The following is a 15,771-nucleotide window of genomic DNA, read 5'->3' on the forward strand; positions in this document are numbered from 1 at the left end:
ATGAAATTGATTTTACATACGATGCAAAGTTTTCTTTCTTATTTTATTATGATTTCCTGTTGGATTCTTTCACACCTAACTGCTCTAATGCTAAAGTGTTTGTTTTCTTCTTCTTCTGGCTGCTCCAGAAGAAGCAGCTTGAGGTTGACATATCAGATCATCTGCCCCCATCTCACCTAATCCATATCCTCGTCTTTGACGCCAACCCTCTACACGTCCGCCTTCACTACCTCCTCTGCAGTCTTATTTCCCTCCTGCCTGGCAGCTCCATATTCAACATCCTTTGTCCAGTACTTGCACTATCCCTCCTCTGTACATGTCCAAACCATCTCAGCCTTCTCTTTGTAACTTTGTCTGAGCTGTCACTCTGATTTACTCATTTCTAATCCTTTCATTCCTGATGTAAATCTTCAGCTCTGCCTCCCGGCAGTGCTACCATTTCAAAACTGTACATCAGAGTAGGCCTCACTACCATCTTGTAAACCTTCCCTTTCACTCTTTTTGCTATCCTTTAGCCAAAAATCACCCCTGACAGTCATCTACGCCCACCTCCTCGACTCTGCCTGTGCTCTCTTCCTCACCTCTCTTGTGCATTGTCTAATGGCTGTTGGTTTGCATGGTTGACCCGTTGTATTTAAACTTACCCATGCAACCTAACTACCTTCACTACCTGCAAGTGTTACAAAATAAATTCACTCCCATTACTTTAGCATTAAAAAAAAGTACCCACCCCCCTCAAACTGCATCTGTTTGGTGCTTTAAGCACCTGAGAGTTGCTCATCAGGTAGCTGCACAGCATGAAAACATACTTCCATTAGGGACACAAATAAAAATGCTGTGCACAAATGACATTACCTTTCAAAATATGACACCTGAAATTTTTCATATGATGAAATGTTGATCTACAGTTTCACTTATGTAATAGGAGTAAAGGGCATAAGGGCAACATGGTTCAGCTAACATGTCTAAGGCTTATGTTTCTTGTACAACCGTGGCACATATTTGCAATGAATGAGCCAAGTGTTACTGCAGTGTTTAAGCTTTAGTAGTTAGTCCAGGTTGCATTCACTGGGTTTTGATTATGATCTACTGTCTTGTTTTTATCATTCTCTTTCCTTTTCAGGAGCATCATGCTCCTCTGTTTCTTGTGGATTTTCCTGCATTTTGAACCTGTGAAGACAGCACTTACATCACAGGATACAGTAGAAACAGAACACAAAAACAGCTCTTTGGTAGTTATTAGCAGAGGGAAGAAAGTTTGCGCTTGCATTTCAAACATTACAACTCACAGAGCCTCCCGGAATTTAAATCAGCAAATTTTCGGCTACCCAGATTCTTTTATGTAAATAAAAAAAACTGCAGTAAACCCCTTAAATGCTTTTAAAAGAGGACTGCTGATGTCCTTTCCACATCACTCACATGTCAAACAGCAAATATCCACAATGCTAAACTTCATCAGTAGAAAAATATACATTGGCTAGGTATTCTTCTCCTCTACATTTAAAATATAGTTGGAAAATATCAATAATAAACAAAAACGGGCAGTTGGAGCCAAATTCAAGGGAAACTGAGTGAATGGAAACTCTGCAGTCCGAAAGTTTAGGGATGCATTTCCTCTGTTTCTTCTTCTAGAGGGCATTCTTGATGAAATCCAGCCTTACTTGTTCAGGCACAGGAAGTGGTGTGGAATCACAGAGTGGTGCGCAGCAGCCGAATGGCTCGCTGGTAAAGCTGTTGGACAACTGACACCAGATTCCTAAAGGAGAAAAGACTGAGTTTGAAAAAAAAAAAACAGGATGGAGAGAGAATCGCTCCAAAATTTAGTGTAGATTCACTTCTTTAACACTACGTCGTACATACTGGTGACCTGTGCTGCTCTTTCAGATCTACCATCTGAACATCTGTGTGATAGATATACAAATTGTCATGACCAGTGACCACTGATCAGTAGTCACGAGTACCATTCACAGAGAGTTGGCTGCAATCACACCATTGTAGGATGGTGAAAGATGTACCCTTTGGCCCCCTCCTCGATTCAGAGATGGTCTTTCCCTTTTCACGTAAATGGCCTCCTTGACTGTCCGCTCAAACCAGCGTTCCTCCCTGTCCAGGATGTGCACATCCTCACCACTGAAAGAGTGTCCACTGCCCTGTAGATGTAAATAGACTGCAGAGTCCTGGCCTGACGAGGTAGCTCTTCTGTGTTCTGCTATCCGCTTAGCCAGAGGTAGTTTGGTTTCCTCGATGTATAAAACACGGTTTACAATTTGCATATTAATTATCATGACACTGACCTCACAGTGCATTGCTAGTCAGTGGGCTGGTTTCAGTCATTATGCAAATGTAGTTTATAAGGTTGGAAACCTGCAGTCAGCAGAGACTGAAGAAGTCACTTGGATGAGTGACGAAACGTTTTCCTACTGAAACCGCTACGTCCAGATCAACAGAATCAACCTTTTGTGATTTCCTTACCTGGATGATTGAGCATAGTTGTTAACAAAATTCTAACGATACCATCTGAATGTCACAGATATTTAGACTCATCAGACCAGGCAACATTTTTCATCTTCTGCTGCTTCAAGATTCAAAGTGTTGTGCCTTTCGGGATGCTTTGCAAACCTTTGTTGTGATGAGTAGTTAGTCACGTTACTGTTGCCTCCCAATCAGCTTGTAGCAGTCTGGCCTTTTCCTCTGTCTGATATCAACAAGGCATTTACCCCTGCTTTTTCAGACCATTCTCTGTAAAGTCTAGACACGGTTTTGAGTTAAAATCCCAGTGGATCAGTAGTTTCTGAAATAGTCTGACAGCAGCAACCATATCATTCACCTTCAGAGTGACTTAAATCACCTTTTGTCTCCATTTTACTGTGCGCAGAATGCTGCTACTATGTGATTGGGCGATCAAATATTTGCAGTGATGAGCAGTGAGTAAACAGTGAGTGTATGTTTTATGGATACTCACTGATGCAATCCTGCGGACCACCAAGCGTCTTTGTCTTTCCTTTGCCTTATTCCCCCCCTTCCTTTAGCAGTCCAGCATGAAGGCAGTTTATAGCTTAAGCAACTATTTTATTCAGACCCACAGTGGAGTGAAGATTACTTATTTACTTTTTTGTGTGTTTCTTTAGAGATTAGTCTGGATTAGAAACTGAGCCTACAGCTTAGCTGCTTCTAGCACAGGCTATAAGGGGTGAATCAAAGATTAAGCAAAATCCTTTGACATAATGATTAATATGTAAAGCTTGAACTTTTAATTGCATTCCTCTCCCTCATTTCCTGTCATTTAGCTACTGTCTGGTTGTTGTAAAGCCATAAACATGATTAAAAACATTATTTAAAAAAATATGTATGAGGTTACTCCGCTGTTTTTCATCTATATCAGGGGTCAGCAACCTTTAACACCCAAAGAGCCATTTGGACGCGATTTCCACGCAAAAGAAAACACTGGGAGCCGCAAATACTTTTTGACATCTAAAATGAAGATAACACTGTATATATTGTTTTTTTACCTTTATGCTTTGTGTAAACAATTAAGGTGTGTTGCTTAAATCCATGAAGTACAGAGAAAATTACATTTTATTTATGTAATTAACACATTTTGAACTCTTAAAGAAATATAACAAAAGGAAAGACACCCAGCTGAACTAAAATAATCCATGTAGGAAACAAAAACTGTTGTGAGCCGCCACCCTTATATCGCCTTTGGGCTTTTGGAGCCTTGACTTGACTTTTAAAAAAATGATTGGGAATAATTAGCACAGACGTTAAGGCGCCTTGTCGCCTTAACGTCTGTGTTATCTATGCTGTTGTGTTGGTATGTATTGGGCTGTGCGCTTTAACACCGGCTGTATATATACCGGCTGTAAATATGCTCTCTCTGTATAGAGAGAGCATATTTCTCCTGTTTTGGCTTCCCTTCACTGGTTTCCTGTTAAATCCAGAATTGAATTCAAAATCCTGCTCCTCACATACAAGGTCTTAAATAATCAGGCCCCATCTTATCTCAATGACCTTGTAGTACCATATCACCCTATTAGAGCACTTCGCTCTCGCTCTGCAGGCCTACTTGTTGTTCCTAGAGTATTTAAAAGTAGAATGGGAGGCAGAGCCTTCAGTTTTCAGGCCCCTCTTCTGTGGAACCAGCTTCCAGTTTGGATTCGGGGGACAGACACTATCTCTACTTTTAAGATTAGGCTTAAAAATGTCCTTTTTGCTAAAGCATATAGTTAGGGCTGGACCAGGTGACCCTGAATCCTCCCTTAGTTATGCTGCAATAGACGTAGGCTGCCGGGGATTCCCATGATGCATTGAGTTTTTCCTTTCCAGTCACCTTTCTCACTCACTATGTGTTAATAGACCTCTCTGCATTGAATCATATCTGTTATTAACCTCTGTCTCTCTTCCATAGCATGTCTTCTATCCTGTCTTCCTTCTCTCACCCCAAGCAGTCGCAGCAGATGGCCCCGCCCCTCCCTGAGCCTGGTTCTGCTGGAGGTTTCTTCCTGTTAAAAGGGAGTTTTTCCTTCCCACTGTCGCCAAAGTGCTTGCTCATCGGGGGTCATATGATTGTTGGGTTTTTCTCTGTATCTATGAAGCGCCTTGAGGCGACTTTTGTTGTGATTTGGAGCTATCTAAATAAAATTGAATTGAATTGAATTGAATATACATACAGCAACCGTGTGTGAAAAGTAGTCAATAAAGAGATGCTGAAAAGCATGTTCATGGAAACATCGTCGGGTCTGCCGTGATATGTTTACAACGGGACTTCTGCTCCTGAACCTCTGCGCACAGCGTCTGCAAATCGGGGCTGTACGAAGTCACTTTCATCTTTACGCAGAACTGTAAGCTGTCGTCTGTGAGGCGTGAGCGGTGTTTGTTTTTAACATAGTTCACGGTGGAGAACAGCTGCTGACATAATGTGGATCCGAACATCCAGAATTGTCTTACCTGGGGTTGAAAGTCTCGATAAATGCACGGCGTTTCGGTGGGTATATCGGCTTCCGCAAGTGTGACGCTTATTTTGAGCGATCAAAAAAAATAATAGAATATAATTTTATATTTATATTTCAATATCACAATAATCTTCCAGTTTAGAACTACAAGTTAAAAAAGTACTAACAGAAATAAAATACACTTCAGCTACTTACTTAAAAAAAAAAAAAATTATTTTCCCAAACCACGCAGAGCCGCACTAAAAGGACTAAAGAGCCGCATGCGGCTCCAGAGCCACAGGTTGCCGACCCCTGATCTATATGAAAACGCAGACTTACCGAGCTCCGGCAGAGAAGCAGTTGTTGCGGTTTGGATGGAGGCAGAAGAGCGAGGCCACGCAGTAAACACAGCACAACAACATGGACAGCAGGCGCCTCTTTAAAGACATCTTCAGTCTGGCAAAACACAGAAGCAACAGGTAACACTTGAAAACTTGGCATTCTCCTCCAATATGCTGTTTACACACGGGGTTAAAAATTGCAACAAAAAAAGTAACATTATTATTATTATTACATTATAAAGTGTTTCTTCTTTAGAGACTCTAAGCTTGTAAAACCTGTTCAAATATCTAATCTTGAATGCTACATTCTATAATTCATTCACGTATTACGGGTTGTACGGAAGCTCCAAATGCAATTTCATTGTTCTCTGACAATGACAATAAATAAATAAATAAATAAATAAAAATAAATAAATAAATATTAAATGATGGAGGGAGTGTGAAAAAATATATGTGACAAATCTTATATCATGAGCTTAATGCAGGAATTCAAAGTCTACTGAAGGTCACACTGTTGTGTATTAGCCCAAAATCCCCTGTCCTCCATCATCCTGACAGCATCACTCACACAACACCATCCTAACCTTAAGAGTTGTTCTCAGAAGAAATCTTTACTGACAGACTGATATTCCAAAATTTAGAAAATCCTTGCTTTGGTTGAAAACAAAAAAAACTCTGAAACTCCTTCAAATCAAACCCCAGATGGAGAAAATCCCTCGCTGTGACTGTAGGAGTATAAACACAATCAGAGCTCCCTGGGCGGGAGGGCTGCTGGGCACTGGGCACAATTACTGCTGACCCACGCTTTGTTTTTGAACGGTCCTGAAAGGTCTAGCAGGAGTGAATAACATTCTCACATTGTGTGTGTGTTGGAGCTATTTTAGTGTGTTGAGAGGGAGGGTTGCATGTGATAAAAGAGAGATTCTTTCCCCTCAGGTTGCTGTGGACTAAGCTAGTTGAACCTGTGTCCTGCTGGTGTGGGCTCACAGACGAGGTGTGACAGCAATCAGGCTGGACTGACATATTCAAATCAGGTTTTGCAGAGTACATATAAATAGTTTTACAGGACTCCTGTCCTGATCTCTCTGTTAGCTTCATTTGTCATGTATAACATGAGACTGTTCACACTGGACATATGGAAGTTGTAAGATGATGATTTTAGAATCACTGATTTGTCGGCCTTGGAAGTATCAACAGAGGCTTTTGAGGATAACAAAACAGTATAGACCCAGTGATTGTGTCACATTAGGAACTCTGCACTGCTATTGGTTCTCTGTTCTGATCCTGCAGGAGGTTTGCAACTGTGTCTACGGGCTCTTATGTCTGTCACATGTACTTAGTGTAAATATGCGCTCATCTGTGAAGAGAACAAGGTGCCAGTGGCACACCTGCCAGTTCTGGTGTTCTCTGGTTGATGCCAGACAAGCTGCTCACAGACCAGTATGATGCAAAGGTCCCGCTAAAGGATGCTGGGACCACAAGCCAAGCTTATGCAGTTAGTTTCCTACAGTTTGGTTAGAAACATTCCCATGAGTAGCCCACTGCCGGTCATTTTGTAGGCCTCTGACAGTGTGCCTATGTTCTTCCTTGCACATAAGAGCAGATATGGGTCTAGGCCTAGCCTTGTTGCCTTGTGTATTTATTGTTTGAGTCTCCCCTTTCTCTTTGTTTTTACTGTGTATGCCCTTGTTCTGTCTTCCTTGATCCCACAATTTAATTCTTTCTTGCCCCATTCCCATCTTTTTCTTAGACTTTGTTTATTTTCTCTTTTGTCATCAATAACGTGCTTTTTTTCATTAAAACTGTCTGAAACTCATTGCCTGCTATACAATGACGAGGCCACAAGCAAAAAGCAAAATTAGAAAGAAAAAAAAATCACTAGGAATAAGAAAAGAGCAATGGTCTTTGGTCACTGCTTGTGAAACCATTCCCCCTTTTGGGGGTTGGCTTCTTGTTGCTTCTGTGGCACACCTGTCATTAATTTCATTTACATTAAAAGCAGGTGAAGTGGATTCATACTGGTTTATGCTCCCTAGCTGGACAGATCCCTTTATCCCTGAAGCTTAACCAAACATTAATTTTCATCTTCCTGGATATGAATGTCAGCATGCAAATGTAACATGCAATAGATAAAACAGGAGCTTCAATAAAGAGGCCACAACAGATTGTAGGTTAACTGATTATAATTAATAAAATGTATATTAAACACTTAACTTTCTTATTTCTTAAGAGTTATCAAAGTCCTTTGTTTTCCAGCCAGAACTCCAATAAACCAAACTAATAATCTGCAGAATGAAGCCCAGCAGCAGTCTTCACACCTGCTGGCAATCAACCTACTTCTCAGTTTGTGCCTCTTATCTGATTGGCTGTTGCCTCCTGTCCGGTTCCCAGTTTTCCCAAGTCACAGCAACATTTTCCTGTTAGCAGAAAACACAGGGTACTCATCAGTATAAAAGGAATTTGATTAGTTTTGCAAAAACCATAAACAAAATCTGACTTGAAAAGTCTTTGGTGCTAAAGTTGTAAAAAATTGCAAGAAAAAGTAATAAAAATAGTTTGAAGTGTTACAAGACAGGCTGAATGTAAAACTCTGTACTAAAAATTTCATTGCAATCTATCCAACAGTCACCTTGTTGTAGTCTAGAGCGAAGGGGTGGATGGATCAGCTGATGTAAATATTTCATTGCATGCACGGTACCCCCCCTTCATCCCACACCCCAAAAACATGCATGGCCCTTGGTGGACAAACAAAGAAGCAAATACTTGCATACTAGCAAATACTGCACAGTTGTGAAAAATAAACTATGGAGTCACTTTTTTTATTTTGATGTTTTCCCTCTCTAAAAACTCTGTTGAGTAAGGTGAAAGCTCAAGTGGGGTGCTGTTTCTGGTGACTGATAATATGTCAGTAATTGTTTTTTTGTTTTGTTTTGTTTTTTTTGCATAAGGAGACAAGATTTATTCCATCTATATATTCTGGCACTGTCAGGGTTGGTTGAAGGAGGACTCAAATGCATGACTTTCTGAATGGAAAAACCGTGTTTACCATGAAAAGAAACTATGAAACAGTGCCAATAATCCACAGTGCATGCGTTCCTAATCTGGATGCCATGATTCTTCTCGTTGATACGTGGTGATGCTTTGTCCTCCTTGGTGCCTATGTACAACAGTGTGCTGCTCCCACCACACATTTCCGCAACCTAGAAACAAGAGATGCCACAGTGAGTACAGTCCCATCCACCGGCTGACAAAAAACACTCTAACCATTCCAACAGGAGATGAAAACACAGTGATATGAGTTTGAGAACTAACTGCATAACAATCCCAACTGCCACTCCACTGTTCTCTTAAGTAGGCCTCCTTGATTAGGCAGATCGTCAACAGGTGAGTGATTAATCCCAGGTGTGGCTGGCTCAAAGGCAGGAGACTCTACAGGCCTTGCGTTGCAGCTAAACTAACACACCACAACACACACACACAAACGTTTACACAGGGAAACGAGGGACCAGGAGCATATCACACCAACAAACACATGAACCTGACGCATGACCAAAAATGACACATGAGCCCCTGACACACACGGAGATGCAGAGGCACATTGGCGACATAGATTATCCACTTCATTCCAATCAAGAAAACACTGATGCCCATCTTCTTTTTGTTTTTCAAGAACCTTTCAAATTTATTCTCTTCTATTAGGTAATAATATGTTCTGCATATTCACTGAGACAGAGCGAAACGCAAAGCACAAGCAATGTATGAACAAAAGTGAGTGAATGCAGCTTAGTAAGGCATTTATGGAGACAGATAGGGGAGAAGAAGAAGAAGTAAAACCTGAACGTATCATGGAACAGGCTGTGCTAGTTTATCATCATGACACTGTGACTTGTTTTTCATTAAACATTATTTGTTTATATGTATAAATCTATGACTCTTTGAATCTTGGGAACAAAAGTACCATAAGATCACCCCATATGGAGGAGATTGGACTGAATGAATGTGAAAATAAATTTGCCTAACTTAACATTTAAGTTGCACTAATAAATTTTCAATAAACAAAATGACTAATGAATGTGATTTGGACATATCATTGTACACTGAACCTTTCTATCCAGTCTTTCTATATATCTAAAAGCTCCTGCAAATTCTGATGCTAACTGCAAGTCTGCAGCTGAGTCACTTACACCTCTCGTCTCCAGAACTTTTAATGCGTACAGTGCCTGCTTTCAAAATCACTGCATTGTGAAAAATGAAGCATTATTTAATGAAAACTCTCATCAGCACATCTGAAAATGTAGACTTTTATATATATATGTATATATATGTGAGTCACACTGAACTCAGCTGCAAACTTAAAAGTGATAACTTCTACACTTCTACACTCAAAAATATGATTCTGCACCCTCAATAAACATGCAGCAATAACTTTGATTAAACACAGCTGAAATATATAAAATCTAACGTTAATATATTTAAAAATAATAATAATCATTAAGGAAATGTGCCCTTTTGGCAGTACTTTATTAAAAACATGAAGCCTGTTACACATTAAGCATGGGTAACAGGTAAACAGACTATGAAGCTAATCATTACCATATTTTGATAAGATTTGATCGCATTATAGTGATATTTTTCTTCAGCTGGATATAGCTGCCATTTGCAGGTTTTAGAAGCTGGTGTGATGCCAGGTACTGTTTGAAGTGTGTGCAGAGAGAAAGCATCATTAGTCTGATCTATTTGTGTGTGAATCCTAGTGGAAAATTGTCCCATCAAGCCAGATGTCTCTCCTGGGGACTCTGGAGCCAAAATAGGATGCTAGCCAGCAGGGTTGGAGTTCAACTAAGCCCATTCAGCACTGCACATTAGCTGCTTCTGCTTTTAATGTTACCGCGTCACAGGTAATGATCAACAGAAAAAAACAACAGCTTAATTCTTAACACAAAAGTCTGAAAATGTGTCTCTTTTCAGCTCCGCTGTCACACGTCCCCGTGTTATTGCACTTCTGGACACTCAAACAATAAACCTGCAGTCCACAGGGCAAAATTTGCTTGGATACATGTGGTGATAATATGCTATCACAGTACTCTGAAATGTAATATAATGTATGCTGCTGGCTTTTTTATGGAGGAGCAAACTGGATGAATCAACATAATCCAAACCATTGTTTTGCTTACATTTTAACTGAAAAGTAAATATCTACTTTATGTGGTTTGTTTTGTTTTATTAATGTTGCTCACAGTTAATTTCCACATGTGCATCCTTTTACTCTCTGTAACACTATCACCAAAAGGGAAAAACACCCCAGGTGCTCAGCAAAACAACACATTCATTTATTAAAATAGGAAAGATATTTACCATTTTATGTGGTAGAAAGTTTCATTATAAATATGTTAGGAATATTAGCATTTTTACATACCTATGATATCTATAGTTACAGTTAAATTGTTCAAATTTATGGGAACTTTTAAGGGTCTGTTTTAGGTGGAAGCTCGTTTCCTCTGCCAAAAAAACCCCAACCTTGTTTTTGTTTTTTGCACCTCATTTTTCCCTCAATATTGTCAAAATTATCTACACTGATTTACAGATGTTAAGCCCAAAATTTGTCTGGTAGATGCCCCAATAAATGTTTTCTTTTCCACCCATGAAAAGTTTCCATACTTTAAGATTTTGTTTCTGAAAAAGCGCTGTAGCAAAATAATAGTTATTTGATGTAACTCCAGTTCCGGCATGTGCTACAAAATGTAGCTGTTTGCTGTCACCAGAGGGCAGTGCCAAAAATATGTGCAACAACCAGTAATGTGTGTTCCTCTTGTTCATGTTTGGAAGTCATAGGCAGAGAACATCTGTATGAAACCAAGTCTTAGAAACTCTCTGCTTTTGGCAAGTGATTGAGCATTTAATTTAATTCCATTGTATTAGTTATTTAGGTTGGCACCAAGTCTGGCTCCACTCCTCCAATAACCACAAGTAATAGTGAGCAATAGTACTAATACCCGAGCCAACAAATTTACAGAAGTACAGAAGTTTTAAACCTTAGCTTAGCTTTGACAAATGTGCTTCACAAGTAGCGATAAGGTGGGAAAGCACAGTTACTAGGATGTGTGTTTTTCCTTTAGTTGTTTTTTGCTATAAATAGTGATATATATAGTTTAAAGTTGAGTTAAAAGACTGTATTACACAGCCTCTTCTTACATGTTTCTCACAGTCGCAGAACTAAAAAGCTAAATCTTATTTGGTGGTTTACTATTATTAGTTACTCACCCACTGTAAATGATTTATGTCTTCCCTAAAAGGAAGCTTTAGTGCTAACCTGCCCTAGTTAAAAAAAACAACCCTCTCGATTAAAGATGATAAATACAATAAAGTGATTATGAAAGTAGGAATCTTCCGGCATGGAAGAGAGAGAATGAGAGAAGAGGGGAAAGCTGGGACAAGGTTCAACCACAAAGAGGCAACAGCAGCAGCGGATGAGCAGTGAAGGGGATATATGTGCTCTCTACGATGGTGTGTGTGTGTGTCTGCAGACTGTGTGTGAGAGGGGAGGGGATAAGAGAGACCTGCTGATATTGTTGCATTTCTGTCCTCCTTCCATTAGTTGAAAGGATTTTAAGGATACAGCCGAGTTTGCCGAGATCCAATGGATGCTTTTCAGAACAAGCTAACTCTCTTAAAGTTCTTTACTGCAAGCTAGATTCATTTAATGGGGAATTGTTGAGAAGATTCTTCTGCTTGCGGTGATTGAACGCACGCTTCTTCAGTTTAGTCACATTTTTAGCCACTGGACTGAGTACTGTGATATCTGATGTTTCATTTGGTACGTTAAACAGCCTAAAAAAAGTTCAAAACTTGTTTTTAAGGACCTTTGCGAATTTTTTTTTTTTTTTGCTAGATTCACGTTTTGTGTTTTGACGTACAATGACTGTAAGAGTTAAATCTCTGATTGTGATCACAACAATATTGACCCATTGCAGCTATACACTGGCTTTGTGAATTTAACCGGACAAGCATACGTCTTAGCGCCTTTTAGGATGACTCCTGACAACATAGGCTCCAACCAACCCACAGTGACCTCCTTTGACCACTCCCCTTGGGTGATGGGTATGATGCTCAGCGTCGCCTCTTCCCTCATCATCTCCACAAACCTGCTCGTGGCAGCTGCTTTACTTAAGCTACTCCTCAAGAAGTGTAGCCAGAGCTGGTGCTTTGTCCTCAACTTGGCACTCGCTGACAGTCTGGTTGGCGTAGCCATCACTGGCCTGGCCACAGAAGACCTCAGCAGGAATGTCAGTCTTGCTGATCGTCCCTCAAACACTACGCCTTCCACTGGCCAGGACAAGACCCGCTGCCTGCTGCGAATGGCATTTGTGATATCACCCTGCATAGCATCCATCATGTCCATGTTTCTCATCTCACTGGACCGCTATGCTGCCATCAAGATACCCCTGCGATACTCGCTGCTGTCTGGGAAGGGGACGGCAGCTGGAGCCTTGCTGGTTCTGTGGATCATTTCACTCACCATGGGATTCATGCCAGGTGAGAAACAGAAATGATCAATCAGTGTGTTGAAATATGCAGAGGACTGTGCTTTTATGTAATCTAAAGGCATATGTAAGAAGGGGCTATACAAGGTTTAGACTCTGGATTTGACCTAAGAGTTCAAATGCTCCTCTTTGAAATTTCTACCTGGAAAAGAAAAGGCCCAGATTTAGTCACTGCTCCAAAACTGTAAGTTCAAATTATATACCACTGGACTTTACGGATGAGAAACACAAATCACAAATGTACTTTGTATTCACCTCGAGAGTCCTCGAGGAAGGCTTTTTCAGGATGTTGCAGATCACATTGAGATTGCCTGTGTGCACTTTTGAGTGTGGCTTCCTTTTGACCGATACGTTTCTATCATATGAGTATTCAGGGTGTTTTACTCCCGTAATGAGAGGCCTACAAGCATGCACGGTAAAATTTGAACAGCTGCAGTCCAGTGAGACAGATCATGTAACTCCATTGTTTCATTCCTCTCCAATGGCAAATCTAATAAGTGGCCTCTTGCAAGTGTTCCATTCATCTAAACTGCAAAAGCAACAAAAACTGATGTCACTGCTTAATATGAAACTCTCAGTCCAAGCTTTTGTTTCTGCATGTTCTCCTCGTGTCTTCTTCTTCTTCGGGCCTTTATGGTCGCCACAGTGGATCATCTCTCTGAATGTCCTCCATCACTACATCCATGAGCCTCCTCTGAAGCCTCCTCCTCCTTTCCTCCTGCACCACTGACCTTTCCTTACCACCTTCTCTTCCCAGAATTTCTCCTTAGCAGTCCTTTGCACTTCCTGATTCATTAACTCCTCCATCCATCATCCACTCTTTCATTCATCAGAAACGAGCCTTCTATTTTCTCAACACACTCTCTTTACTTGTTAGCAAGTTTATCTCTATTCTTAACCACACTAACCTGTTACACGTCCTTTGCAGCTTGATGAATCTCTCCAGAGAATCAATGGAAGCCATTTTTTTCCTTCCTTGAGGTCAAGTCTCAACTCATTTAAGCCTTTTACTTTCTTTTTTCCACCACTCTCTTTGCTTCTAATTCACCTGGTCTCCTGCACACACAACAGCACCAGAGGCAGTTATTAATCCAAGTCCTGACCGATTTGTGGAAATCTCATTCTGAATGATTTGCATGCTTGAGTTGACCAAGATCTTATGCCCGATGCTCTTCCTGACACAACCCTCCACATTTACCCTGGCATGGGATCGGCACTGGGATTACACTGGCTTGTGACCTGGTTGTTTGTACTCCTGGTGCGGTGCTAAGTACCTAATTTTTTAGTATGAGCCCTTAAATACTGTTTTTCTACCCATCTTTTAACACTGCTAGTGTTGTTTTGAACAGATAGCTTAAGGAATACCAATTAGATGAATGCCTAATTAAGGCCCTGGCTGGTGCGGACCTGCATGTAAGGGTTTGTACTGGCCAGATCAATCAACCTGATGCAAATACACAAAGTTAATGTGATGCAAAACCCTGCCAAAGGCTTTTACATTCTATTGCATTACATTCAGCCGGCCTACGTTTGGAGGTAATGCACCAAGAAATGCAATTATGTGCTGTTAAAGGGAGAAAAAAAAAGACTCAACAAATGTAGGCAATGCAGGGTTGAAGTATTTTTATAGAGGATACTTTTTCATAGAAAAAGTGCAGACTCATTGTACTGCACATATATTTTTCCCTTCAAAACAGTCACTATTTTCTTGGAGCCAGTGTAGTGTTGTCTCCAGGGTCAAGATACGCTGCAATACTATAAAAAGAAAGGAAATGAGTTATTACAGTCACCTTGTTATTTCTAAAATGTATGAAGTTTTTGCATTGTTTGATTTGTAATCTGAGCATATCAATATATAAAGAATATATTAAAAAAACACCTCATGTCCTCTTGTCCTCAGTTATGGTGCGGCAGCTGCAGGTGGAATCAAGCTATGATGGCTTCTGTGCCTTCTTCTCTGTGATTCACAATGTGGCCATCGTCATTTTCCTCAGCGTCGTCTTTTTCCCAGTGCTCGCCATCTTCATCTACATCTACCTGGATATCCTGAAGATCGCCAGCAACCACCAGAAGCAGATCTGCCGTGTCAGGCAAGCAAGCTCCTGGAACGGTGACCACCACAGGCAACATAGCCAGCATCAGCCTCACCATTCATATCTGAGGATCAGTTACTGGAGTCACGTCAAGGCCCTGAGGACGGTGGCGGTGCTCGTGGGCTGCTTCTTAGTCCTCTGGTGCCCCTTCTTTGTGGTGTCCATAGTGCACATTCTTTGTAAAAGCTGTGCTCTCAAAGCTGTGATTGAGAATCATATATGGCTGCTGGGACTCTCCAACTCACTAATCAACCCTATAGTGTATGCCATTTGGCAAAGGGAAGTGCGGCTGCAGTTGGTAGCCATGTTTTCCTGCATTACAGGCAGCTCATTGGCAGCCAGAGCAACTGTCACAGAGAGAGGCGACCCACAACCAAATGTGCAGACTCAAGCCTCTGCTTCTAGAAGAGACACACTAAACCCTGCACTCTTGCAACCAATCACCAATGATGAAGCTCATGCAGGACCACAAACGGCCACAACAAGTCTGTGAAATAAACTGGGAAACTCGAGATATACTACAAAAACACATGTGAATGATTCTCTGAGGGATAAAGCATTGATTAATAGGCTTTGTAACCCCTGAAGTACATTATTATTATTATTATCACTAAATATGATGCTTTTTTTAAGTACCATATTTGCACCTCAGGCTTCAATGTGATTTCACCCAATTCCTTCAAGCCTGACTACGAACAGGCCACGGAGCTAATAAAGTTCAAGTCAAAACTTTTGCTTTCTTTGTTTGTCTAATTTAATTATTTGAATTATGCTATAGTTCTGATGCATATTTGATCTGCTTAATCTGTATAATATTTTGGCAGGGAAAAAAATCACAAATATCATCTGACAGTAAAGGGGAAAT

General features: G+C 40.6%; 1 protein-coding gene and 1 long non-coding RNA gene across 2 annotated transcripts; one reads left to right on the forward strand and one right to left on the reverse strand.

Moving 5' to 3' along the window:
• Positions 1–1,639: 1,639 nt before the first annotated feature.
• Positions 1,640–8,571, reverse strand: LOC309716239. Its single transcript, XR_014279392.1, has 4 exons — positions 8,319–8,571; positions 7,610–7,689; positions 5,271–5,387; positions 1,640–1,756 (listed from the first exon to the last, which is right to left on the reverse strand). It is a non-coding gene; the product is annotated as an uncharacterized lncRNA (long non-coding RNA).
• Positions 8,572–12,149: 3,578 nt separating this feature from the next.
• gpr119 (G protein-coupled receptor 119) lies at positions 12,150–15,411 on the forward strand. Its single transcript, XM_082547843.1, has 2 exons — positions 12,150–12,805; positions 14,714–15,411. Exons 1-2 carry the CDS (start codon positions 12,301–12,303, stop codon positions 15,397–15,399), a joined length of 1,191 nt encoding a protein of 396 aa, XP_082403969.1. The 5' UTR covers positions 12,150–12,300; the 3' UTR covers positions 15,400–15,411.
• Positions 15,412–15,771: the final 360 nt, after the last annotated feature.

The sequence above is a fragment of the Aulonocara stuartgranti genome, assembly GCF_965226115.1.
Source record: "Aulonocara stuartgranti genome assembly, chromosome: 10".
Classification (NCBI taxonomy): Eukaryota; Metazoa; Chordata; class Actinopteri; order Cichliformes; family Cichlidae; genus Aulonocara; species Aulonocara stuartgranti.

Coding starts and splice junctions, on each gene's coding strand:
- gpr119 (XM_082547843.1), top strand. CDS start 12,301: ATGACTCCTGACAACATAGGCTCCAACCAACCCACAGTGACCTCCTTT. Junction 12,806..14,713: donor CACCATGGGATTCATGCCAG/GTGAGAAACAGA, acceptor TCTTGTCCTCAG/TTATGGTGCGGCAGCTGCAG.